Genomic DNA, 27,683 nt, shown 5'->3' on the forward strand with positions numbered 1-27,683 from the left:
TTTTTTTTTTTTTTTTTTTTTTTTTTTTGAGATGGAGTCTTGCTCTTGTCGCCCAGGCTGGAGTGTAATGGCACGATCTCGGCTTACCACAACGTCCGCCTCCCGGGTTCAAGCGATTCTCCTGCCTCAGCCTCCTGAGTAGCTGGGATTACAGGTACCTGCCACTATGCCTGGCTCATTTTTGTATTTTTAGTAGAGACAGGGTTTCACCCTATGAGCCAGGCTGGCCTTGAACTCCTGACCTTGTGAACCACCCGCCTCGGCCTCCCAAAGTGCTGGGATTACAGGCTTTAGCCACCATGCCAGGCCTATGCCACTTTCTGAAAACACAAGTGGTATATAAGCCACATATACCACATACAAAACCATCAATGGCCATTATTTTCTTTAATCAGGATTTTTAGTAGTATATGGTTGACCCCTGAACAACAGGCGTTTGAACTGCATGGGTCCAGTATTATGTGGAATTCTTTTCAACCAAACTTGCAAAATACAGTATTTCAGGAATGCAAAACCCATGTATACAGAGGGCCGACTTTTCCTGTATGTCGGTCTGCAGGACCTGCTGCTGGACTACAGTGTATGAGGATTTGGGTGTATGTGGGCGGTCCTGCAACCAATTCTCTGACTGGCTGTCCCCTGGGGGACGACTTATACTTTTCAGTTAAATGTAATCCATTTAATTCTGGCTTACAGGTTGGTATTTTGAGAGTTTGGTTCGTGTGGATCTGTCATTGAGAAACTGATCACTGTTTAATGTACTGTTCAAATCAGATTTTGAGTCATTCCAGCAAAAGGCCATATTCAAGTGGTGAATTCCTGAAGGCAAACATCAACTTTTGAAGTTTCTTGGCAGCAGGCCTGCTGATGGCATCCACCAGGCTGTGCATTTCTGTTCAGACTTCTACCTTTTGCAAATATGCTTAATTCTTCACAACACAGCATTCGATTTAATAAGATTTTGTTTCTTTCTTGTTTCACAAGCATAGCTATCTCCGGCTAGTTAAAAGGTTCGCTGAGGCAGAGACTATGTTAATGCTTCTACTGTGTAACTCGGGCTTCTTTTAGTAGTGGATATTCAATAAGCACATATTAAATCTGTAACTATAGGAGAGTAAATGCTCATGCAATCTAACTGCTGTACAATGAAACAGAGAGAATAAACTTTAACTTTGCACCAATCTTAAAATATTTGAGGACCATAAATTCCTGTTTGCAAAGTTTTGGGATGGAGTCATGTGCCATAAACCACACACTTTATTGTCAAAATCATCAAATAAGAGTAAATTATTCATGTGATTATACTTACATTACTTAATAATTTACACTCTTTAACAAGGTGTTGTTTTTATTTAGTTTTATGATGAACAGGGAAGATGGTAATTTTTTTGTTTTGCCTAGCAAATAATTTGACAGCTAATCGAAAAAGTGATAATTTTATTCTTATATAATAGCATATCTTATGAGCAAAGGTGTGAATACCATCTCTACCATTTACTTGCTCTGTAAACTTAGATAATTTTTATATCCTCTTTCAGCCTGTAAGCTTCCTTGTAAAATACGGAATAATGATACCTACTCTTTGAAGGACTGCTGTAAAGATTAGAGTTGTGGAAAACCAACCTAGTTCAAGGTTTGGCAAACAGTAAGAGTCAACATATGGTAGCATTTATTATATAGCAACTATTTGCTTGGGTTCTCTACCCAGGCTCTCAATAACTTGAGAGCATCAGAAAATGAACACAGTGCAAATAGCCTGAAACATTGAGAGGTATCTTCTTCCCCCCCTTCTTTCTTCCTTCCTTACTCACTACTTCCCTCCTTCATTTCATAACTTCTCTTTTTCTTTCTTTGTACACTACACAGAAAACTTGGAATATAATTTTGAACCTTCATTTTTATCACCTGGGAAAGTCCTCATGTTACAGATCTTGAGAAATATAAACAAGTATCTGAATATTGTTAAGCTTTAAAGAGAGGAATTTGCAGCATGATATCGAACTATTATAGTCACTTTTTTGGATGTTCTTAATCCAGATAAATAGTAGGTAAACTGCAATTTGAGTATTTTTCTCAAAATACACTAAGATAACATACAGTGCAGGCCTCATTTCCACTGAGATTAACCCCAATACCTCAGCAAAAACAGTGCCTACCACAATCCCATGAAATAATTTTAGAAGCAATAAATTATGACTGGTTCCATTTACACAAATATTTTGATATCATGAACTAGCTTGCTTATTCAAACTGACAGACTGAGATGGAGCGCTACAGATAGAAAGGTCAAGAAGTAGACAATGTTTTTGAAGTTAGTGCGTGGGGTTTCTGGTGAGATTTCTGGTGAGAAAGGAGTAGGGGGTTAAATCAGCTGCCATATGGGGAAGCGATCTATGTCTCTCAGCAGAGAGAAAGAAAAGCTTACCTGAGATTTGAAAATTTATTCAAACATTTGCAAAGTCCTTCAAACAGCCAAGAGGAATAACTCTTTTGGGGGCAAAAAATCTTTGGGCACTGAAGTTTCAAAATGCATTATGGGTAATAGAAAGTCCTTTGCTATTTCATAGCTGTCAGTAGCATGTTGAATCAAAAGAATGCTGGGTTCCATTGCAATGAGCAATTTTTCATGGTCTTGAGTCATATAGTTAAGAGTCTGAAAATGTAAAAAAAAAAAAAAAAAAAGAAAAGAAAACACACAACTGAACAGCTTGATAGATTTTTAAGCAGTAAAATTTTTGTCATATTAAATTTAATTTTTAAAAAGATTCTCAAAGCTCAAAAATATGAAGGAATGGGACTAGGTAAAATGTTACATTACTCATTTAGAAGAGGTGTGAGATGGGGTCGGAGAGGGCTGCTACAGAAGTGGTACTTTCAGAAAATGGATTTTCTTAAACTGATGACAAATGGAGTGTATCGGCAGTTTAAGCATTTACCATTTAAAACTAATGTCATCACTAATCATCTGAGAAATGCAAATGAAAATCATGAGATAATGAAAACCATCTCATATCGGTCAGACTGGCAAAAAGTACAAAATAATAGATGCTGCAGAGAAAAGGGAACTCCTATTCAATGTCGCTAGGAATGTCAATTAGTTCAGCCAAGTTAAAAATGAATTTTAATCCAAGGGATCATACATAAGTCAACATTTCAAGAAATCTGAATCGTATTATTTAAACTTTAGTATTTTGAAAAGAACTTTTATAAACATATGCTTGGATGAATGCAAAAAAAAGTTAGTGTCTCTGTGTATTTGTGGATAATCCTGGGAACCAGATCTTTTAGTGCTGGAAGGGATCTGAATCTTCATCTGGAACTCAACCCCTTTATTTTAATCCAATAACCCAATCCCACTGTATTTTAAGAATAACCCAATCCTATTATATTTTTAAAATCCTATTATATTTTAAGCACACAATGATAAAATAGGCAAAATAATTTAACCAGGGCAATATTCCTAGTAGTAAGTGATAGAACTGAACTGGAAACATCACAAACCAGTGTTTTTATCAGTCAGTTTAATTCTCTCATGTAAATACGCTGCCAACTTGTCCTACCAAAAAATCTAAGTGATAAGTATGGTACCTGGAGAGTATCTCTTCATTTTCCAAACTAGTAATCCCAATACTTTGTGTACTGAAAAATGCATTCAGGATTTTACCTTGATGCATGAAGAACAATCTCTTTTCCTCAGAGTCTCCTGTGGGATTTTAATTACTGGGAACAGGAACATAAACCTCTGTGTACTAATAACCGAAACATGTTGTTGACAAAAATTAAGGAAGGTATACAATATTCTAGGCAAGAACATATTTTTATATCTACATAAAAAGAAGTATGACACAATACAGTGCTCTGAAACAGAGTTCACAGAGGACAAGTTTACTCCACAGGAGCAGGAACCTCTGGCCTCCTCTTTCATTTCTCACCTTTGCACAAATATTGAATACAAAGAGGTCTCATCAATTGTTCTTAAGCCAGGGGATGGCTTATATGAACATACGCCATGACCAACAATCAGTTTCAGTGAATCTGTAGGCAAGTCACAACCACATAAACCCTGCTTTAGAGCACTGCACTAGATTAAGGTATGGTTTTCCCCTGGATTTAACTTAATAAAATGTTACATTTAAATGAGGATCTTTTCATAACATTTTTCTTTACATATTTTAATCTAATAACTTTCTCTTTATTTTCTAAGTAATAGTCTAGGTGCCAACTGAAAACCCTTATTCTTTTTCTTTCCAAAAGTTTCGGTTAATGATAATACTTGCCTCTGCCTTCACAGAATCATCCTCCTGAGACTCACAGTTATGCTGCCTTACCTACAGTAAACACTGACTAGGACACAATATTCATATCTTCTGCTGAAAATGAAGGTGTAAGTATGACCTACATGAAATTGGGAAGGTAGTCCTTACTTCCATTCTGTACTTTTACATGTGAATCAAATGCAATGAAATCTCTTTACATTTAACTTGGAAGGAGTTTGTTAAATGTTAATTTAACCTTTCTTGACTGTATAGGAAAACAATAAATATTCTTTGTAAAAGATTTTCTTTTTTAGTCATTGTGACAAAAACCTTAGAGGGGAAATAAAATAACAATGAAAACAATCAGTCAGTCAGGAATAAATTTTAAGTCAGAATCTGCCTGTATTATAAAAGCCTGAAGAGATAGCCTATTTAAAGACTGGGAGGTTGTTCCATAAAGACAGCTGGAACCTGAGCAGAATCTAGTACTCCAAGGGTCAAGAATTAACAAGGTCAGGTGAATTTCAGAAAATGTTATTTGAAAGCTCATATAGCAATGTGATATTAATATTTTAATATTAGAGGTATATCTAAACAAAACGATGAGGTTGAAACCAGAAAGGCCAACACAGAATTATTACAGTGTATTTTTAAATTTATACAGTTAGAAGTCCTTTATTTTTAATAATTAGTGTTCTAGGCTAAGCGTGGTAGCACATACATGTTATCCCAGCTACTTGGGAGGCTGAGGCAGAAGAATCCCTTGAACCAGGGAGTTGGAGGCTGCAGTGAGCTGAGATCGCGCCACTGCATGCCAGCCTGGTGACAGAATGAGACTCTGTCTTGATAATAATAATTAGTGTTCTATTGCCATTGCTGTTTTTTTTTCCCCCCTGGTAAATGCTACAATAGATAACTAGTTAGCTAGCCAGATAGTAACTGAATATATCTTTGTTTCTAGAAATTGTCCATATTTAAGTCATTGTGCCAACTGGAAGACTCAAATAAAAGACTGCATCATTACTTCAGTGGCATCAAGGCAATTATGGAAAGTAAGGGCATGACACAAAAAATGGCATTCCAAAATCCCCCAAATCCTCATAGAGCGTAAACTCTTCTAATTGATGCAGGAAAGTGATCTTTGTGCAATATCAAACAGACAAGCTAGAGAATTAAAGCTAGAGAAGAGAGGGAGGTGCTGTCAGTAGAAGAGGAGAGGATAAAATGCAGGAAAATAGGTAAAGGGTTGGTGAGACAGTGGTTGAGCCAGACAGGAGTTTGGGAGTTACAGGACACATTCTTCCTCTACTTGGAATGTTGATTTTGAACATTTCAAAATATAAAACCAAAACATCTCATTAGCCAAGAGCAGAATCCCTTGATCTCAGACTTGGTCAGATCCCCACCCTCTATTTTAAGCTCTCTTGGGAATGATTTTTTTTTTTTTTTTAAGTTACAAAGGTAATTGCTACAGAGTGCAAAGGACAACAAAGCTATAAATTATGCCACTGGACGAACTACATTCAAAAGAGTTGCTGGAAAGGGCACTGGCAAAATCTTCACTCTAAAGAGAACTTTATTCTGTGGCCAGAAGTGCACGTAGTAAAAACAGTAACTAAATTTGAAAGCTGCCTGTCAATGCTTATCTGTCCTAAACACTAACAGTAGAGATGGTTATTTCTGTACCAGCAGTACCTCTTCCTCCTCCTAAAGAAAAAAGAACGTTTTGCTTTCAGGGGCCATTTCTGCACCAATCATAGGACAACAGCTGGCTCTCAGGATGGGCATGTAACCCAAATCCTGCCAATCAGAGTAACACGTATTCCTAGTTCCTGCTATGGCAATTGGCTCGCATATGGATACTTGATCCAAACCAGGCCAATAACAATTCTTCCCAGAGCTCCTGCAGAAAAGTTTTTGTCTCTTTCAAAGATCATTTAAGTGCTAAATATCATGACACTTCCATGACCTTCTCTGCTATCCTACGAGGACAGCCTGATAGAGAATGAAGTCAACTAGTAGCAAGCAAATCTACAGAGGCAGAAAAATCAACAGAGAAATCGACAGAGGTAGAGAAAAATGCCAACAGAGATCTGACAGCATCATTTTAGATACTAAATAAAGTCTATGCCTAAAATCTTCACTATCATAATCTAAACATTTCCTTTTTTTTTTTTTTTTTTTTTTTTTTTTTTTTTTTTTACTAGTTACAGTCACTTGCTGATATGATTTGGCTGTGTTCCCACCCAAATATCATCTTGAATTTTAGTTTCCATATCCCCATGTGTTGTGAGAGGGAATGGGTGGAAAGTAATTGAATCATCGGGGCTATTGGGGTGATCAGACCCAACACCAGGTCATGGGGGCTACGAAGTCCGGAAGAGTCAAAGGAATGAGAAAAGACAAGTTAAGAGATAAAGGGGGACCAGGGGGCCAATGCTAGTATGGAGGCTACAAAGGCCCCGAGCTATGGAAGCCCACACTATTTACTGGTGATCAAACAAAGAAACAGATGGTAAGGCTGTGGGGGTTGAAAGGAAGTGGTGTATCAAGCGAATGAGCTACAGCTGTGATGGTTTAGCATTTTCTTTGAAACATACACTACTTGAGATAATGGGAGTGCTACAAGCAAGGAGCCAGCAAGTCTAGACACATTCCAAAGGCCATGGGGGTTTCAGACCCTGGACCCCGGACATGTTCCAAGACATGCATTATGTCAGACATGCAAGCCCTGCCTCAGCTTCTCTCCCAACACTCAGCTTTCCTCCCAACATGGGGCAGTTACTCTCATCCGGGTTTTTTTTTTTTTTTTAACACTTTAAGTTCTAGGGTATATGTGCACAACATGCAGGTTTATTACATATGTATACATGTGCTATGTTGTTGTGCTGCACACCTTAACCCGTTATTTACATTAGGTATATCTCCTAATGCTATCCCTCCGCCTTCCCCCGACCCCACGACAGGCCCCGGTATGTGATGTTCCCCACCCTGTGTCCAAGTGTTCTCATTGTTCAATTCCTACCTATGAGTGAGAACATGTGGTGTTTGGTTTTTTGTCCTTGCGATAGTTTGCTCAGAATGATGGTTTCCAGCTTCATCTATGTCCCTACAAAGGACATGAACTCATCCTTTCTTATGGCTGCATAGTATTCCATGGTGTGTATGTGCCAGATTTTCTTAATCCAGTCTATCATTGATGGACATTTGGGTTGGTTCCAAGTTTTTGCTATTGTAAATAGTGCTGCAATAAACATACGTGTGCATGTGTCTTCACAGCAGCATGATTTATAATCCTTTGGGAATATTCTCACAAATGGTATTTCTAGTTCTAGATCCTTGAGGAATCGCCACAGTGTCTTTCACAATGGTTGAACTAGTTTACAGCCCCACCAACAGTGTAAAAGCATTTCTATTTCTCCACATCCTCTCCAGCACCTGTTGTTTCCTGACTTTTTAATGATTGCCATTCTAACTGGTGTGAGATGATATCTCATTGTGGTTTTGATTTGCATTTCTCTGATGGCCAGTGATGATGGGCATTTTTTATGTGTCTGTTGGCTGCGTAAATGTCTTCTTTTGAGAAGTGTCTGTTCATACCCTTTGCCCACTTTTTGATGGGGTTGGTTGATTTTTTCTTGTAAATTTGTTTAAGTTCTTTGTAGATTCTGGACATTAGCCTTTTGTCAGATGGGTAGATTGTAAAAATTTTCTCCCATTCTATAGGTTGCCTGTTCACTCTGATGGTAGCTTCTTTTGCTGTGCAGAAGCTCTTTACTTTAATTAGATCCCATTTGTCAATTTTGGCTTTTGTTGCCATTGCTTTTGGTGTTTTAGTCATGAAGTCCTTGCCCATGCCTACGGCCTGAGGTTTTCTTCTAGGGTTTTTATGGTTTTAAGTCTTTAACCCATCTTGAATTAATTTTTGTATAAGGTGTAAGGAAAGGATCCAGTTTCACCTTTCTACATATGGCTAGCCAGTTTTCCCAGCACCATTTATTAAATAGGGAATCCTTTCCCCATTTCTTGTTTTTGTCAGGTTTGTCAAAGATCAGATGATTGTAAATGTGTCGTATTATTTCTGGGGGCTCTATTCAGTTCCATTGGTCTATATCTCTATTTTGGTACCAGTACCATGCTGCTTTGGTTACTGTAGCCTTGTAGTATCGTTTGAAGTCTGGTAGCGTATTCTTTTTGTTTAAGATTGTCTTGGCACTGCGGGCTCTTTTTTTGGTTCCATATCAACTTTATAGTAGTTTTTTCCAATTCTGTGAAGAAAGTCCTTGGTAGCTTGATGGGGATGGCATTGAATCTATAAATTACCTTGGTCTGTATGGCCATTTTCACAATATTGATTCTTCCTATCCATGAACATGGTATGTTCTTCCATTTGTTTGTGTCCTCTTTTATTTCGTTGTGCGGTGGTTTGTAGTTCTCCTTGAAGAGGTCCTTTGCATCCTTTGTAAGCTGGATTCCTAGGTACTTTATGCTCCTTGAAGCAACTGTGAATGGGAGTTCACTCATGATTTGGCTCTCTGTTTGTCTGTTATTGGTGTACAGGAATGCTTATGATTTTTGCACATTGATTTTGTATCCTGAGAGTTTGCTGAAGTTGCTTATCCATGTAAGGAGATTTTGGGCTGAGACGACGGGGTTTTCTAAATATACAATCATGTCATCTGCAAACAGGGACAATTTGACTTCCTCTTTTCCTAAATGAATACCCTTGATTTCTTTCTCTTGCCTGATTGTCCTAGCCAGAACTTCCAACACTATGTTGAATAGGAGTGGTGACAGAGGGCATCCCTGTCTTGTGCCAGTTTTCAAAGGGAATGCTTCCAATTTTTGCCCATTCAGTACAATATTGGCTGTGGGTCTGTCATCAATAGCTATTATTTTGAGATATGTCCCATCAATACCTAGTTTATTGAGAGTTTTTAGCATGAAGCGCTGTTGAATTTTGTTGAAGGCCTTTTCTGCATCTATTGAGATTATCATGTGATTTTTGTCTTTGGTACTGTTTAAATGATGGATTACGTCTATTGATTTGTGTATGTTGAACCAGCCTTGCATCCCAGGGATGAAGCCAACTTGATCGTGGTGGATAAGCTTTTTGATGTGCTGCTGGATTCGGTTTGCCAGTATTTTATTGAGGATTTTTGCATTGATGTTCATCAGGGATATTGATCTAAAATTCTTTTTTTGTTGTCTCTCTGCCAGGCTTTGGTATCAGGATGATGTTGGCCTCACAGAATGAATTAGGGAGGATTCCCTCTTTTTCTATTGATTGAAATAGTCTCAGAAGGAATGATACCAGCTCCTCTTTGTACCTCTGGTAGAATTCGGCTGTGAATCTGTCTCGTCCTGCACTTTTTTTGGTTGGTAGGCTGTTAATTATTGCCTCAATTTCAGAACCTGTTACTGGTCTATTCAGGGATTCAACTTCTTCCTGGGTTAGTCTTGGGATGGCATATGTGTCCAGGAATTTATCCATTTCTTCTAGATTTTCTAGTTTATTTGCATTGAGGTGTTTATAGTATTCTCTGATGGTAGTTTGTCTTTCTGTGGGATCAGTGGTGATTTCTCCTTTATCATTTTTTATTGCATCTATTTGATTCTTCTTGTGATACTGAGTTCTCACGAGATGTGATGGTTTTATAAGGGGCTCTTTCCCCTTTTGCTAGGCACTTCTTTCAGCCCCTACGTGAAGAAGGACGTGTTTGCTTCCCCTTCTACCATGATTGTAAGTTTCCTGAGTCCTCCCCAGCCCTGCAGAACTGTGAGTCAATTAAACTTCTTTCCTTTATAAATTACCCAGTCTTGGGCAGTTCCATATTATAGAAGCATGAGAATTGGTACTGGGAGTAGTGGGGTCCTGCTGTAAAGATACCCAAAAATGTGGGACCAATTTCGGAACTGGGTAACAGGCAGAGGTGGGAACCATTTGGGGGGCTCAGAAGAAGACAGGAAAATGTGGGAAAGTTTGAAACATCCTAGAGACACAGAGAGTTCAGAGGACAGGAAGATTTGGGAAAGTGTGGAAATTCTTAGAGACTTGTTGAATGGCTTTGACCAAAATGCTGATAGTGATATGGATAATGAAGTCCAGACTGAGGTGGTCTCAGACGGAGATAAGGAACTTGTTGGGAACTGGATTAAATGTCACTCTTGCTATACATTAGGAAAGAGACTGGCAGCTTTTTGCTCTTGCCCTAGAGATCTGTGGAACTCTGAACTTGAGAGAGATTATTTAGAGTATCTGGCGGAAGACATTTCTAAGTGGCAAAGCATTCAAGAGGTGACAGGGCATAAGACTTTGGAAAATTTGCAGCCTGATAATGCGGCAGAAAAGAAAACCCTACTTTCTGAAGAGAAATTCAAGCCAGCTACAGCAATTTGCATAAGTAACAAGGAGCCAAATGCTAATCACCAAGACAATGGGAAAAATGTCTCCAGGGAATGTCAGAGACCTTTACAGCAGCCCTCCCATCACAGGCATGGAGGTCTAGGAGGGAAAAATGGTTTTATGGCCCAGCCCAGGGTCTCCATGCTGTGTCCAGCCTAGGTACTTAGTGCCCTGCATCCCAGCAGCTCCAGCTGTGGCTAAAAGGGGTCTAGGTACAGCTCAGGCTGTTGCATCAGAGAATGTAAGCTCCAAGCCTTGGTGGCTTCCATGTAGTGTTGGCCCTGTGGATGCACAGAAGACACGAATTGAGGTTTGGGAATCTCCACTTAGATTTTAGAGGATCTATGGAAACCCTTATATCTCCAGGCAGAAGTCTGTTGTACAGGCGGAGCCCTCATGGAGAACCTCTGCTAGGGCAATGCAGAAGGGAAATGTGGAGTTGAATCCCCTACAGAGGGTCCCCACTGGGGCACTGTCTAGTGGAACTGTGAGAAGAGGGTCACTGTCCTCCAGACCCCAGAATTGTAGGTCCATCGATAGCTTGCACTGTGCACCTGGAAAAGCCACAGAAACTCAGTGCTAGCCGTTGAAAGCAGCTGACAGTGGGGCTGTACACTGTAAAGCCACAGGGGCAGAGCTGCCCAAGGCCACAGGAGCCCACCTCTTGCATCAGCATGATCAGAAAGTGAGACATGGAGTCAAAGGGGTTCATTTCAGAACTTTACGATTTGACTGCCCCACTGGATTTTGGAATTACATGGGTCCTATAGCCCCTATATTTAAGCCAATTTCTCCATTTGTATTTAATCAATGCCTGTACCCCCACTGTATCTAGGAAGTAACTAACTTGCTTTTGATTTTACAGGCTCATAGTCAGAAGAGACTTGCCTTGTCTCAGATGAGACTTTGGATTTGGAGTTTTGGGTTAATGCTTGAATGAGTTAAGATTTTAGGGGACTGTTGGAAAGTGATGACTGTGTTTTGAAATGTGAGGATGTGAGATTGGGAGGGGGGCCAGGGGCAGAATGATATAATTTGGCTGTGTCCCCACCCAAATCACATTTTGAATTGTAGTTCCCATAATCCTCACATGTCATTGGAGGGACCAGATAGGAGGTAATTGGATCATGGGGGTGGGTGCCCTCATGCTGTTCTCATGATAGTGAGTGGGTTCTCACAAGACCTGATGGTTTTATAAGGGGCTTCTCTTTCTTTTGTTCAGTACTTCACCTTCCTGCCGACATGTGAAGAAGGATGTGTTTGCTTCCCCTTCTGCCACGACTGTAAGTTTCCTGAAGCCTCTCCAGCTCTGTGGAACTGAGTAAATTAAACCTCTTTCCTTTATAAATTACCCAGTCTCAGGCAGTTCTTTTTTTTCAGACAGGGTCTAACTCTGTCAGTCACCCAGACTGGAGTGCAGTGGTACAATCTTGGCTCACTGCAACCTCCACCGCCCAGGTTCAAGAAATTCTCCCACTTCAGCCTCCAAAGTAACTGAGATTACAAGCACACGCCACCATGCCCAGATCATTTTCTTTTTTGGTAGGGATGGGTTTTTACCAGACTGGCCAAGCTGGTCTCGATCTCCTGACCTCTGGTGATCCGCCCATCTTGGTCTCCCAAAGTGCTAGGATTACAGGAATGAGCCACCACATCTGGCCTCAGGCAGTTCTTTATAGCACCATGAGAATGGACTAATACACTAGCTAACTATCTGTGGTCACTTGATAGAAGAGTCTTAACACTTCCTTGTATGAATCCCTATATGTTTCAATGTAAGCCTTTACCTATTCAGGAAAGTTATTTTATTATGGCATATCTCTAGCAGAATGGTATGATTATTTCTAGATCTGATGCAATATTGGTCTCTCCTCTTCTCAGGTCACATGTAAAATTTCCCTGTTCAACACGAAGAAAAAAGAGAAAGGTCATCTCTTCTTAACAGAATGGACACTTAACACTTTAAGTTATTCTTTGGTTTGTTCAATATAAATGTCTATAATGTCAGCAATATTGAAATTGGTCATTTTGTTTCTCCCACAGCTTGTGCTCAGGGGCAAACGATAATATATCTTTCAAATAAAGAGCATTGGGACGATTTAAAGGTTTTCTTTGCACACAAGTGCACAGGTAACCCTATTCCCACTCCTACCCAGAGTGATAACAAAGAAAAAAGTAGTGGTAAGAGAGCAACATGCTTTCTATTAATCCATCAAGCAGAAAAAAAAAATTAGGCACTCTCTAAGTCTGAGAAAATACATACCTCTAAAGTTTTGTGTTTGAGAAATAACAAAATATCTCCAACTAAAAAATAACAAAATTCCTTCAAGGAGGGATTGCCTTCAATCTCTCCTTCAACATACTGTGCATGCTTCTATGACCATTCTCTTCCTAAAATATGGACCAGTACATGACCCTGTTCTTCAACAAAACCATTTCTTCTGATAGCCTAAAAAGGGAAGTTCAAATCTCTCAGCTTAGTATTCAAAGTTCTTCACAATTTGATCCTCTCTACCATTACACACCCACCACTTACCACACCTCCAAGGCATCTCAGGCTCCAGAGAAACACATCATTCTCAAATTATTTTCTCCATCTCCAGTCTAACACTATTTGTAGTTCTCATTTCTGTGTAACCTATCTGTTATTTTATTTTCAGTAACTGTTCCTGAGTATCCATTAGGTACTAGTCAGCTACTGACGTCTTGCCTGTTCTTCAAGGCCCAATATACATTACATTCCCATATATCTCCTCATTATGACTAATCTTTCTATGCTTCAATACTTAGATTACTTCTTACTTAAAGCCACAGCACTGTAGCAGACACTATGTTTGCCTATACAACTACAACACACCCTCCTCTTCTTCCTTAATGCTGTGGTGAGTTGTTTAGGTCACTGGTATGGTTTGAATATTTGTGTCCTTGCAAAATTCATATGTGAAATCCTAACCCCTAAGGTGATGGTATTTGAAGACAGGGTCTTTGGGAGGTGATTACGTCATGAACGGGATCACTATTCTTATAGAAGAGGCCCACGAGAGATCCCTCGCCCATTTAACAATGGGAAGACATATGTATACATGTGCCATGTTGGTGTGTTGCACCCATTAACTCGTCATTTACATTAGGTATATCTCCTAATGCATGTATACATATGTAACAAACCTGCACGTTGTGCACATGTACTCTAGAACTTAAAGTATAATAATAATAAAAAACAAACAAACAAAAAACAATGGGAAGACACAGAAAGAAGATAGTCATCTTTGAATGATCACTACTTTTTTCTTTGTTATCACATCTTTGAGCCAGGAAGCCAGCCCTCCCTTGCCAGATACAGAAATCTGCTGGTGCCTTGATCTTGGCCTTCCCAGAATGCAAAACTGTGAGAAATAAAATTCTGTGCTTTATAATCCACCCAGTTTATAGCTTGTTACAGCAGTCCAAACAGGATGAGGCAGTAACCATCATGCTTCAGCACATGCACGACGTAGAAGCTAGCATGTAGTTAGTTAAATTGTTAAATAGTTAAATTGTTCTCAGTTATGTATTTGGGATAGGGCAAACATTGATCGGCTTTAGATATTTTTAAGTTCAGTATGCACTTCTAAGGTAGTCATTAAAAACAGAAATGGAGATGGGCTCCTAAAGCAAGTTTTGGGGATATGTAATGAACACTTTAAGCCAATCCGCTTCCCTGCCCCTTGCCAGTGGCTGAGGTAGGCATACCACAGAAAGGAACCATAGCGTCATCCACAACACCAGGCAAATGTTCTTTGCTGACCTTATAGTAGGGTTCCCACAACATATCTTGAAGAGGTACTGAATTGTTTGTTTGTTTGTTTGTTTATCCTTTTTCCTGCCATCATGAACAAGACTGAAATTGTGAATTACAGTTCAAAACCCAGTTACATATTCTCAGGTCTGCAGATTCAGGATGGGGAGAGTGATGCCTTTGTATCTCTCAGGGCTAAAATTTAAGATTGCTTATGCTAAATGTGGACTAGTAGTTCCTTTCCTTTTCCTCAATCCTTTTAAGGGGCTCATGAAGACCTTCTGCTTAGAAAATAAATTCTTATGACGCACTTACTGGTCATTAAAGTCATCATCACCAAATAAACAATATTGCCTTGATTTCATTTGGAGGGTCATGCAACTAAGGAATATTTTTCATTGTTTACATAAAATAACATTTCCTTAAAATTTTATCACCCACAACTTGCACTGGGTGATTGTAACAGTGATATAAGAAATCTATACTATCCTTGAAAACTATATCTACTAGAGTGAAACACAGAAAATGAGTGTTTGCATTTTTGAGATCTGCATGGAAGGGTTAATCTATCCACTCTTGTCTCTCCATAATAAATTAATAACAATTACTTAGAGACTGTTGATGGTAAAGATACACAGTTATGGTATAAATTAGCAAATGAACAAAAAGTAGCCTAAACATAATCAGTAACAGTAATAATTGTACTCTATTGCATATTAGGATTGGCGGCATTTTATCTTAATTGTCTACATATTTGCCTCCCTCTTGACCCAGACTATGAGCTACTTGAGGACACGAGCAATCTCCTACTTACTGCTGTTTTCTAATTACCTACCACACTGAACTCTGGTTTAAATATTTGCATCCTTGCAAAACTCATATGTGAAATCCTAATCCCTTACTGTGGTAGGTAATTAGAAGACAATAAATGTTTGTTGAATTATAAGAGTAAATAAATAAGTAAATAATAAGGTCACATTTATTTTATTATAAACAGAAGAAAGATCAAAAAATGTCTAAACTTTTTTCATTTTAAAGAAAAACTAATTTTGGTCATCTGACATTCTAAATATTTTAAAAATCTGTTTATTTCATTTAGAAGATGTAGCATTCCTATAACTCATTAAACTTTTTCCTGATTGGACCAGTTATAGTATTTGTTCTAAAAGAAACTCAGGTGTTTTGGTGAAGATGAAGGACTATTTTAAATTGGACCCACTGATTAATCTATCCTTTTTCAAATGCTGTCTCTCGTCATCTTTCATTTCGTAGAATCTTACATACGATATGTGTATTATTCACTTCAGAAGAGGAACAAACAGAAAAAAAAATAATAAGACTTCTACTAACAAAATGTCCCTCTGGGCTGGGTGCAGTGGCTCACATGTGTAACCTGAGCACTTCAAGAGGCTGAGGCAGCAGGATCATCTGAGGCCAAGAGCAAGATCAGTCTGCACCATATAGCAAGACTCTGTTTCTACAAAAATAAAAATAAAAATAGCCAGGCATGGTGTGTGTACCTGTACTCAAGTTAATCAAGAGGCTTAGGTAGGAGGATCACCTGAGCCCAGGACTTGAAGCTGCAGTGAGTCAAGATCACACTACTGTACTCCCGCCTGGCCAATAGAGCAAGACCGTGCCTCTACAAAAAGTGTTGTCCCAGGGATACCATGTCACTGACATCAGAATCCTTGAAGGAGACATAATCAATAAATAATAACCCTATGACTGTAAAGCAGAGGACTAGAAGCCCACTGATAACTCATCCATGACATTTCTATATTTAGCCATCTATTTACTCTCTCTCTCTTTCTCTCTCTCTCTCTCTCTCTCTCTCTCTGTCTTTCTCCCTCCTCAGATAGCCTCTATCTCTCAGGTCTTCCACCAGGGACCAGAAACCTTCATAAAACACTCACACAGACAACACTGAAATGAAAGTCATATTTCAGTATTTTTTACACAAAGACAGTCCTAGCAATATATGTATATGCATATGTAATTTTCATTTTTCCCCTTTCTGCCTGCCCAACCTGAATGCCCTGCACCGCACTGTCTGCATATCCTGGTCAGGCTGTAAAACTAATAAAATCTAATTTGTATCCAACTTACTTAGTATATTGTAATAATAGAAATTTTCAATAGCATAAACACTTTGTTCATCCTACGTTTTTCTTTATAAAAGATTATTAAAGAAGGGCAACAGGGATATGAAGACATAAGTCAAACATCTTACTTGAGTATATCCTCTTTTAAAAACACAGCTACAAATACTGATCCAGATTTTTTAGACTTGCCTATGGTTTAGCAATCAAGAAAATATTAAAAACATGGCCGTTTAAATTCTTACAATGCATTTAAGGGAGACACATTTGTATTTTATTTCCATAGCACTGCCATGGAAAATAGCTGATATTACCATTTTATCAAAGGGAAGTTTAAATATGAACTTACGGGTACCAGGCACTGTGAAGGAAAACTTTATTTTGCTTGACAACAGTCTACATGTTAGTTGCATCATAGACAAAGTTATGCAGAAAAACTCCTCTTGGTTCATTGCAACTAAAATTGTAGGATTAATGATAGAAAGAAAATTGTGGTTTTTAATGCAATACTGAACTGTCGGGAAAGTTAGATAATTCCTTGGGGATTATGAGAAATCAAAATTTCAGTAAGGTAAATATGTCCTGGAACATGGTGGTTATCTACTGAAAGCTGGTATGCAAGGAGCAAAGTTTAATGGGCCACAGGAGGCACAGAAGCCAGGGATGGATATGCTTTCTCTAACATTTGTCTCTGTAAAATGGACCACTCAGTGAGAGAGTATAGGGACGTATCAGTAATCAGTCTGACGACTGACTTCTCAATAGCCATAAGACAATGGAATGGTATCTTCAAGATACTGAGAAAAAGTAAACACATGACCTAAAACTATATATTCTATCTAACTAACTTCTAAGAATGAAAATTTTAACTAAATGATAAATATGTATTTACTACCAATAGGCTTTCACTTAATAAATGTTTAAAGACTGTATTTAAGGAAGAAGTAAAATAATCCTACAAGAGAAAACATTCTGAAAATCAAGAAGAAACGAAGAGCACCAAATGTAGACATACCTGTAAAGATAAACAAAGGTGATTACACAAAATAATAAAAAACAATGTCTAATTTGTGGAGTAAAAAATATGAAACATTTATCTCAATAACCATCACATACAAATCAGGAGTGGTAGTAACTGCGGTGAGAACCAAAACCAGCTTGGACGATAAGGACCAAAACCACCTACCCTACCCAATTCACTGTTTACAGTAACACGATTTATCTATTTTACTGTCTTCAGTAGAGTCCAGGAGATTCTTGCCAAGGAAAATAACTTTACTGTTCATTATAGGAATTTCCTAAAAGAACTGTTAACTTGTTCAACTGAAGCATCAACAGTTTACTACCTAATACTACTGAACTCCTGTCCTCAAAATCCTTGCCTTGGTATTTCTGCCTCTTCCAACTATTATATCCTGATTCTTGCCCAGTCCTAATCAAGTCCCCAAACTGAAAAATTCATCTTAGACCAAACTCCAAATTAACAAAATCTGGTGTAGCTTTTCTTCCTCCAATTCACTATTAAATCTGTCAAGGTAAAATTTTCCATCACCACAGAAAGCAAATAAACTCAGCTCTGTTTTCTCAACATAGTGTCATGGTGTCTTAGAAACTAGCATTTAGTTAGTTAAATTGTTCTCAGTTTTGTATTTGGGATAGGGCAAACGTTAATTGGCTTTAGATATTTTTAAGTTCAGTGCACTTCTAAAGTAGTCATTAAAAACAGAAATTGATGTACAGTCTAAATTAGTAGAAAAGAAAAATGGAATAAGAAGACAAGCTAAATGAATGCAAGAAAGGAAACCAAAGCAACAGGAAAATGAGTACAAAACATGAAACAGAATAGAATCCAAAATATCCACACAAACAATCAATGTACTAGATTAAATTCCACAGTGAAAATACAACGATTTCTTTGGAATTTTTTAAAGTTACTCATGTTCCTTTCTAGAGAGACAACTATAAAATACACAGACACACATACTAACATCACTGTACACATACAAACAAGGACATAAGAAAGTTGAAAGTGAAAGAACGGAAAGAAAGCCAGACAAAATCAAAATTACTTGATGTTGCTACATTAACATTACGCATAATATACTTTGAGGCTAAAACAAAAGATTAGTAACAATAAAGAATATTACATTTCTGAAATTGTTTGCATCAACTAACATAATTTTAAATGACATAAAGCTTTCAACAGACCAACAAGGTGAAATTTGCAAATATATGTATCCTCTATTAAAATAATTTAATGCAACAGTCTCAGAAATTTATATATCACAAAGAAAATATCAGACAAGATACAGATGCTGTGCACAACTGCAAAAATTGATGTAATACGAACATAAATACACTATTGCAAGAACATGCATTCTTTGAATAAAGAATATTTGAAAAAACTAAATATCTGAAGCATACGAAGCAATTATTAAATTTCGAACAACCTCATTCTTTATTCAAAACACAATTAACTTACAAATCTATAACTGCATTTTAAAAACTCATATATATATGAAAATTTAAAAATTGCTTCTATATAATCTATGCTTTAAAAGAAGAAAACAATAGATATTGTAAAAATCTTAAGCTGGACAAAAAATAAAATACCACAATATCAAAATTGGCAGGGCGCATGTAAAACAGAGTATCTATAAAGAAATTATTAAGTTTATATGAACAATTTAAAAATAAAACAATTAAAATAACATTCAACTTCAGAAGTTAGAAAGTACTTCATAACAGAAGAGAACAAAGGATATAATGAATGTAACAAAATAAACTTAAAGAAAATATAGATATATACAGAGAGAAGCTAGCCATGTGGAGAAAGAGATGTGCTTTGTGGAAAATTATTCATAATTTCTGCTTTGAATAATTCCCTCCTGGCTATTTAATTCCAATTCTATCGGAGCTCAGCACCTTTCATTGGCTTTGAACTATTTTGCAACTCAGTAAGGTATAAATGATTTATATCAAATAAAAATAATTATTGTCTATAGACATATAAATAATGTCCAGTGGAAGTTTAATTAGCTTCTCTCCCTCACTGTGGAAGAGGCCATTTTTGCCTCCATTTGCACATTTATTTCTATATTCCCAATCTATAACTGTGTCTGTTCTTTGAATTGTTATTAAACTGGTTATAACATCTGACTGACCCCTTTATTAATAAGTTAAGTAAAACATTTAATACGTGTTTACTTAACATCTGCAAAGAAGTCATAATTTTACCTTTTAAAAACATTACTCTTTAACAGTCATAACAGAGCCGAAATTTGTTTCTTTGAAAGAACAATGAATAAACCAAACCATAGGCAAAACTGAGAAAACAGAAAAGCAAAGCAAAATGAAGAGTGAGCACAAAACAATATGAGCAATAAAACAAAAGACATAAAGATGCAGCAGAAATTAAAACCTATTAAGGAGACATTGTGAAAACACTAATGACAATAAAACTGAAAACTTCAAAAAAAATGCCTAGAAAACATAAAATGAATAATTGTCTTTGAGAGTGGACTCATAAATGGATGCTAAAAAAATTGGGTGATAGACTGTCACAGAACAAGATTTGCATGTTTTTAAAGTATATCCCCCAAATCACATTGATTACAGTGTAGAAAAACAAAGCACATTCACAACAGAGAAATCTGGTGGATAGTCACCAAACTCATGTCATGGATAATGTAAGAAAGTGACATTATAAGCAATCAGAAATACTTATCACAAAAGCATTCTGGACAATATATTTAAGCAGGACCTAATTATGAAGAAATATTGAGATAAATTAATATTGAGAGACAGTCTGTAGAATGGTTAGGAATTGTTCAAAATATCAATGTCATGAAAGGTAAGAAAAGACAAGGAGACTCTTTCACACTAAAGAAGACGAAAGAGTTACAATAACCAAATGCAATATAAAATTTATAATTTTTTATTAGGTCAAAAAGATGAAAAAATGATTTAAAAACATTTGGGGATGACGGGAAACACTGGGTAAGAGTTTCATATTAATGTTCAATTTATTTCACATGATAGTGGTACTGATGTTCCATGGGAAATATCCTTGTTCTTAAACAACACACAGTGGGTACACAGTGTCATAATGTTGGCAGCTTACTTTTAAATCCAAAAGAAAAGAATAATAAAGATATTTTGCCAACGGGGAAAATGCTTCTTAGCAAAATAAAAATGAAGGAAAGTACTTCAAATGATAAAGTAAATTGAAGGAAAACAAAACAAAAACAAAACATAAACCTTCATCGACCATCACACTCAATATTGACATGTTAACAGCAAATCCTTTAGTCCCAATGGTTGCAGGTGGAACAATTTCAGCAAGAAGGTTAATAATGATAGATTTTGGCTGTAACACAAAGAATAAAATAAATACTATTAATTTTTGCTAATATAAATGACAGAACGAAGAAATGAAAAAAGGAAGGACAGACAAACTTCTTTGCTGAAGAATTCCAAGTAATATATGCATATACCCTTTAGAAGGTGGAGCATAATCAGTATCTCCTTGAGTATGGGCTAGAGTTAGCTACATATTTACAAATAATAAAATATTAAAGGAAAATATATTACCTGACCAGAGCAGAAACCCAGCAGACACTACCATACATAAGTGATCAAAGCTAACATCACCACTAATAAGTAAGGCTGGTTGTATGTACTTCCTGATATGATAAGAGCGTATCACCTATTTGGAATTCTTTCCCAAAACTTATAATCTCAGTTTAAGCATGACAAAACGTGTGAACAATATAAACTGGGGGGATTTTCTACAAAATACCTGACCAGTACTATTCAAAACTGTCTAGCCACGAGACACAAGGAAAGAGAAACAGTCACAGATTCTAGGTGACTAATGAGACATTACAACTAAATGTAATGAGTTTAATCTGAAAAAGATCCTGAAACAGAAAAGGGTGATAAACTGGGAAGAGTGCTGACACCCAAATAAGACCTGTAGTTTAGTTAATAATACTGTATGAATGTTGATTCTTAGTTATGCAAATATGCCAAAGTTATGTAGGATGCTAACACTGGAGGAACTTGAGTTAAAAGTATACAAAACTCTCTGTACTATCTTTACAACATCTTGTAAATCTGAAGTTATTCCAAATCTTAAAGTTTAAGTTAAAACAAAGAATAAAACCAGGAAGAAGACAAAGGTATATACTAATTCAATCAACAACCTAATAAGAGATAGAAAAGGAACAATAAAAGACTCAGAAGAAAAAAAAATATTTCTTCTCACAAACAATATCATCTTTTGCATAATAAAATATAATTTCTACAACTGTCAAAATAAATGAAAAAGCTTAATAAGTTTTCTAGACATAAGATCAATACTAAAAAATCAATTGCATTTCTAAACACCAGCAATATACAGTTAGAAATGTAGTGTCAAAGAAAGATTTTAGCAATAGCCTATAAGGAATCTAGAACTAACTCTAAATAATGGATTATTCATAATAACATCATTACGAATAAAATTTTAAAAGCATATAAACATTAAAGAAGACTCCAATAAATGGAGCAATGTAAATAAAGTTCTCAAGGACAGAGTAATTATTACTGTGATGTCAGTTCTCTGCAAAATGATCTATACATTCAATGTTCTTAAAATAAAAATGACAACAGTAGTTTTCAATGAACTTTACAACCTATTTCTCAAGGTTGAAAAGGTTGAAACCAGTAGCTTTCAATGAACTCTACAACCTATTTTTATACTAAAAAGCAAAACAGCCAGAATGCTCCAAAATGGGAATAAAATAAGGTGAGATTTGCTTATCACAAAGCTTCTAGAATGCTACAGCAGTTAAGACGGTGTCATTCAATTAAGAAAAACAAAACTGAGTAACAGAAGAAACAGAGCAGACTACATATAGAAACCCAATCTGCAAGCTAGCTGGCTTTGCACTTCATTGGGGAAAAGAATGACTATTCAATAAATGATGCTGGCATACTACTGGATACCCTCCTGAAAAACCTCATACCACAAACATAAATAAATTCCAGATAAATAATGAAAAATTAAAGGTAAAATTTAAATAGACAAACAGATCAATAGAAAGGAGCAAAAGACATGAGCGGGCATGATAAAAAGGTAGTATGAATGGCCAATAATAAATATAAAAATTTCTCAACCTTATTAGTAATCAGAAAAACAAAATAAAACCAATGGGAAGGTACAATTTCACACTTACCCATATTACAATTTTTTTAAAAGACAGATCAGAAGTTGGTGAAAATGCTGTGCAACAAAAATTTGTGTATATTGTTGGGAAATGTATAAACTGATCACTTTGAAAAAACAATTTAACTCTACCTAGTAAAGCTGAAAATATAAATGTCTTAAAACACTGAAACCATTCTCAGAAAGTCTCAAAGTTTTCTTCCTCTTTTGCATAAGGAGAACTGGAAACAAGTCAAATGTTCATCAAAGCAGAAGACACAAAAAAGGTTATTTCTATGATGAAATATTATACATCAAAGACAACAAATGATCTAATAAGCTATCTGCCTCAATATGAACTAATTTTAAAAGCATAATTTTTTTGGTTTTGCTTGTTCTGAAACATACGTTAAATCATAAAAGAAAGCACACAGTATTACTCCATTGATACCTATTTCAGAACAGCCAAGGAATTAACTATTTTTGTAAGATCACATATAGAGAAATATGTACTTCTTATAAAATTATAGAGAAAATCAGGAGAATGAGTAACAAAATTTAGGACAATGATTATATTTGCAGTGACAAGAAGGTGTAATCAGCGAAGAATATGGGTAGTGGGTGTCACATGGCTCCCTTGGTGTTGACCTGTGGGAACTGGAACTCTAGCAAAAAGCACAAGAAAGTGCTAATAATACTCCAGTGACTGCTACTTTTGTAATGAAGTCCTTTGTCTCTGACCCAGAAGTCTCCTATCTTCCATTAACATCCACAAAAGGGATAGGATTACTTACTACTTTGCAAGTAAGGTAAAATCTTACATCCTTTGTAATTTTTGACAAGATTATGTTTACATAAAAAAAAGACAAGAGGTTCAGTACAGCATGATGAAAACCTGACTAAATAGGTGTTAGGAAAAATGAGTTTAGCATTTGTTTAGGTACAAAATCTGAATGAGATCTAGGGCATCTGCTTTACTCCTCTGGTCGTCTTCTGAAGATAATCAGGGTAGCTTGTAGTTCTCAAAGTCTAAAATTATAGATGTAAGGAAAAAAAAAACATGAAATATACAGTCACAGAAAGAACAAACGTGAAGAATATGTAACCATGTAAATGCTAAAGATAAAAACTGTGATGACAGCAAGTACAAAGTTTATTTCATTTGTACTGAAATATTTATTTGTAATATACCATGAGATGAAAATTCTCTTTTAACTTGTATATCAAAGAGAAAATAAAAAATCCAGTGAAGAAGTTCAAGTAAAATATTTTCATGTTATACAAATGTCACTGAAGTGAAAAATCTTCAGTAAGACCACCCAACCTTGACAAGTGTATTCATATGGGATTTACAGAGTAATATTTGTATGACATACAGTAGGTGGTCTTTTGCGTGGGTGAAATACTCCAGCTGACTTTGGTTCATGAACGCTTCTAGGATAATTATGATGAATTCCTACCTGGCAAGGCATAACGTTAGCCTAAATATCTAATGCTGCTTTCTGAACTGTATGTCTTCTTTGTGATGTAATATTCAAACTTCTTAGACCTGTGCATGTGTATGTATCCAGGTAACACATACCCGTGGATAGAGCTTTTTCTTTTAGTTGGTTATCATTTATTTTATTGATTTGACTATGAGGAAGGTCAAATATAAGATTTTCAGCACTAACCGCAACTTAGGTTTTCTAGCACAACTATATTCCTTTATACAGCTTTGTATTCTCTATTCCTTATTTTAAATGGTTTTATTCCATATATGCTTTTTTACCATAAATTATATTAAATCATTTTAGAAGAGGTAGAAAATAATGACTATGTATGCACAATGTGTCTTCTGATTTTAAATTAAGACTTCAAATAAAACATAGCTTCAATGAGGCTGGAAATTTCTTAGATCATCAGAAAAATAAAACAAAAGATGTCACTTAAAATCAGATCATCAAAATTAAGCAATTTGAAAGACTTTAACAGTTGTTACATTGTTGGAATTTCAAGTATGACAACTTACTTGCATATGTCATCTTCTGGGTCTTCAAGCCCAAATCTTTCATCAAACGTAAGTTGTATCCATACATTTTCCTCTACTGCTACTAATCTCCATACCAAGACTGTATTTCTTGGATAAGTATGAGGAAACCTTGGGCTGTGAATACTTCCATTAGTAGACACAGTAATAATTCTCTCATGCTGAGGATCTTGTACTCCTAAAGCAAAAACATAGACACAGGCATACATTTAGAGCACAGATTTCTAAAATTATAGGTATCAAAACGAATGTTTATTATTTGCACTTTACCTCAGACAAGTGCTGAGTGTGTTTTATATGATATATGCCAAATATCAATCTTCCCAGAACTGATCCAGAAAACAGATTATTTTATCATTATTGAATAAAACCTGTTTCATATTTATACTTGAAAGAACATAGCAAATTACTCTTTCAAGGAATTACTGAAATGTCAACTATAAACTCTTCTGGAGTCGTAAAATCACAATAAAGCTGAGTTAAGAATCAAATTTCTAAGAAGTTATCAAATACGAGACATTTTAGAATAAAAATAAACTAGATATAATTCTATTTTAAAAAACACAAATAATGATTTTAATTCCCTAACTTAAAAATAAGAGCTGCAGTGCTACAGTCAACTAATTATTCAAAGATTTGCATTAATTTTATATATGGAAAAATAAGAAGGGTATTAAGATAGTTGAGGAAAATGAAATGTGAGGATAAAAGAGGCAGAAGTGGATTAGTAGAAAAGACTGTTTTCAGCTTTTCTCACTGATCTTTGAAATGTCAATTAGCATACCATACCACACACCATTTATAGCTTCTAACCTCTTTTTATTACCATTGCTTTAGAAACTGAGCTGGCAAAAGGTTCTTAATAACAACTCATTATTTGGACCCATAACTTCTGGGGGAAAAAAAATGGCATGTAATACAAGTTCAGAGCTTCACATAAACTGGAATTACTAAATAACCTCAAATCTTAAATGACTCTGAAAAGTAAAGCAAGATCAAAATAATGGTCTCAACCTCTTGTTATAAGGGATCTATCAGCAGTACATGAAAATATTAAAATACAAAAAATGTTGCAGGACTTCTCAATGCATGAATACACAAATATGAATTTTAAATCTCCAAGGGCAGAGTATAGTACAAAACAGCTTCCAAGTTTACTAGGCAAGGTATCTTTTCACATTTATGAAATGCTAAAACATACTGTTAATAATATCTCTCTTCCTTTTTATTAGAATGTTGGGGAGAGAACTGAGGGAAAGGGCAAGCTGGCACTGCTGAGAAAAGAAGTATTCCTATACTCAACCAGTTGAGATTTAATAATGAGATGAAACCCACAATTGATAAGTTATAAAATAAGCAGTCATTAAACCACTACAAAAAAATGTAAGAACTAGGCTAGTTATAGGCTCCAGACCATAAAAATCCATTTAAGGATGCTAACTTCCAATGAGAAAGAAAAAACTTTTAAATATCCCATATTGAATTTCTAATATTATTTTATTTTTAAAGAAGTAAAAGCCTTAGATTGGACCTTGAACACATGAAGTGATGTGCATGGTAGGATATCTGACAATTTTTTAGTGCAACTTTTATATACTCATAATATCACAACAGTCTTTAGCAATGCCTCATTGGTTTTCATAATTTGGAGATATGCTGCACAACACTGAACACTGTATTTGCAGTAAGATTATGGAGAGATTACCATTACTTTATAAGCACCATTATTCATTAATTTGCCCCTCAACATCCACTCTCTTATATATACTTAATTACTCTCCAAAATAAGATATCATTGTATTCACTGCCTTTGGATATGTGCCATCAAGCTATGTAACAGAGTTTACTAAGCCCTATGAAATCATGACATTTTAGATTAAACCCTACATTTTTCTTCTTTCTTCCTTTTGTCTTTGTATTATAATTTTCTGCCTTTTCCTCTTCTCCATTTATTTCACTTCCAAAAACCTAAGTCTCATTCCATCAACCTATTCTCTCTCTACTCAATATCTTAAAAGTTTGTGTCTTCTTTTATCTTCACACCAGTGATCTCACTTCCTTTATGATAGGCAGAATTCTAAAATGATCTCCCCCTGTCCCTCATCCTTTCATAATCCTCTCCTTGAGTGTGTGAAATCTAATGGGATATTACTCCCATGATTAGGTCAGATGACTTTGAGTTATCATATCTGGGTGGGTCTAACTTTACCAAGTTAGAGCCCACAAGTTAAACTGGGTCCTTCCTAAACCCAAAGAAATTTCAAACTGTGAGAGATACTTCAACAGGAGGGTGATCCTTGATTGCTGGCTTTGAAAATGCAGAAAGCCATGTGCCAGTGGATGTGGGAAGCCTCTAGAAGCTGAGAACAGTCTAAGGAAGACAACCAGCAAGGAAATGAACACCTCAGTTCTAAAAGATTGAGGACGCTGGTCAGCTTGGAAGCAGACTGTTCTCCACAGCCTCCAGAAAGGAGTCTAGTCTGGTGGACGCCTTTATCTGAACTTTCTAAGACTCTGAACAAGAATCCAGTCACACGGTGCCTGGAATTGTAACTGACAGAACTGAAGTTGATAAAGGATACTTTAAACTGCTAAATGTGCAGAAATTTCTTACATAATATTAGAAAACTAATGCACCTTCTATCGCACACAAAGCTGTTTGAATTATGGGTATTTCTTTGTGCTCACAATTGTCAGCACTGATTACAGTAACTGCAGCTACTTTTCATTTAGTATTTATGTTAATCAGAATACGTTAACATTATTTCACATTAATAAGATACAATTTAAGAACACTGCTCTAGGAAACTTCCTGAAAGACACAATGTCAAGGGTCGTGTATTAGACTATGATTAAGGTTAAAGAACAACCTCTTTAATCCTAAACTACCCCAAATAATTGTAACGTTTTATTTATGAGATA

At 36.1% G+C, this 27,683-nt stretch overlaps 1 protein-coding gene across 1 annotated transcript in view; it reads right to left on the minus strand.

Moving 5' to 3' along the window:
- Nucleotides 1-27,683, minus strand: part of PDGFC (platelet derived growth factor C) — a 238,660-nt gene that overhangs the window by 84,022 nt on the left and 126,955 nt on the right. The window contains exon 2 of the mRNA XM_011970494.1: nucleotides 24,744-24,939. Within this exon, the coding sequence (XP_011825884.1) occupies nucleotides 24,744-24,939 (196 nt within the window). The remainder of the gene's footprint in view (nucleotides 1-24,743; nucleotides 24,940-27,683) is intronic.

The sequence above is a fragment of the Mandrillus leucophaeus genome, unplaced genomic scaffold (assembly GCF_000951045.1).
Source record: "Mandrillus leucophaeus isolate KB7577 unplaced genomic scaffold, Mleu.le_1.0 Scaffold95, whole genome shotgun sequence".
NCBI classification, from domain to species: domain Eukaryota; kingdom Metazoa; phylum Chordata; class Mammalia; order Primates; family Cercopithecidae; genus Mandrillus; species Mandrillus leucophaeus.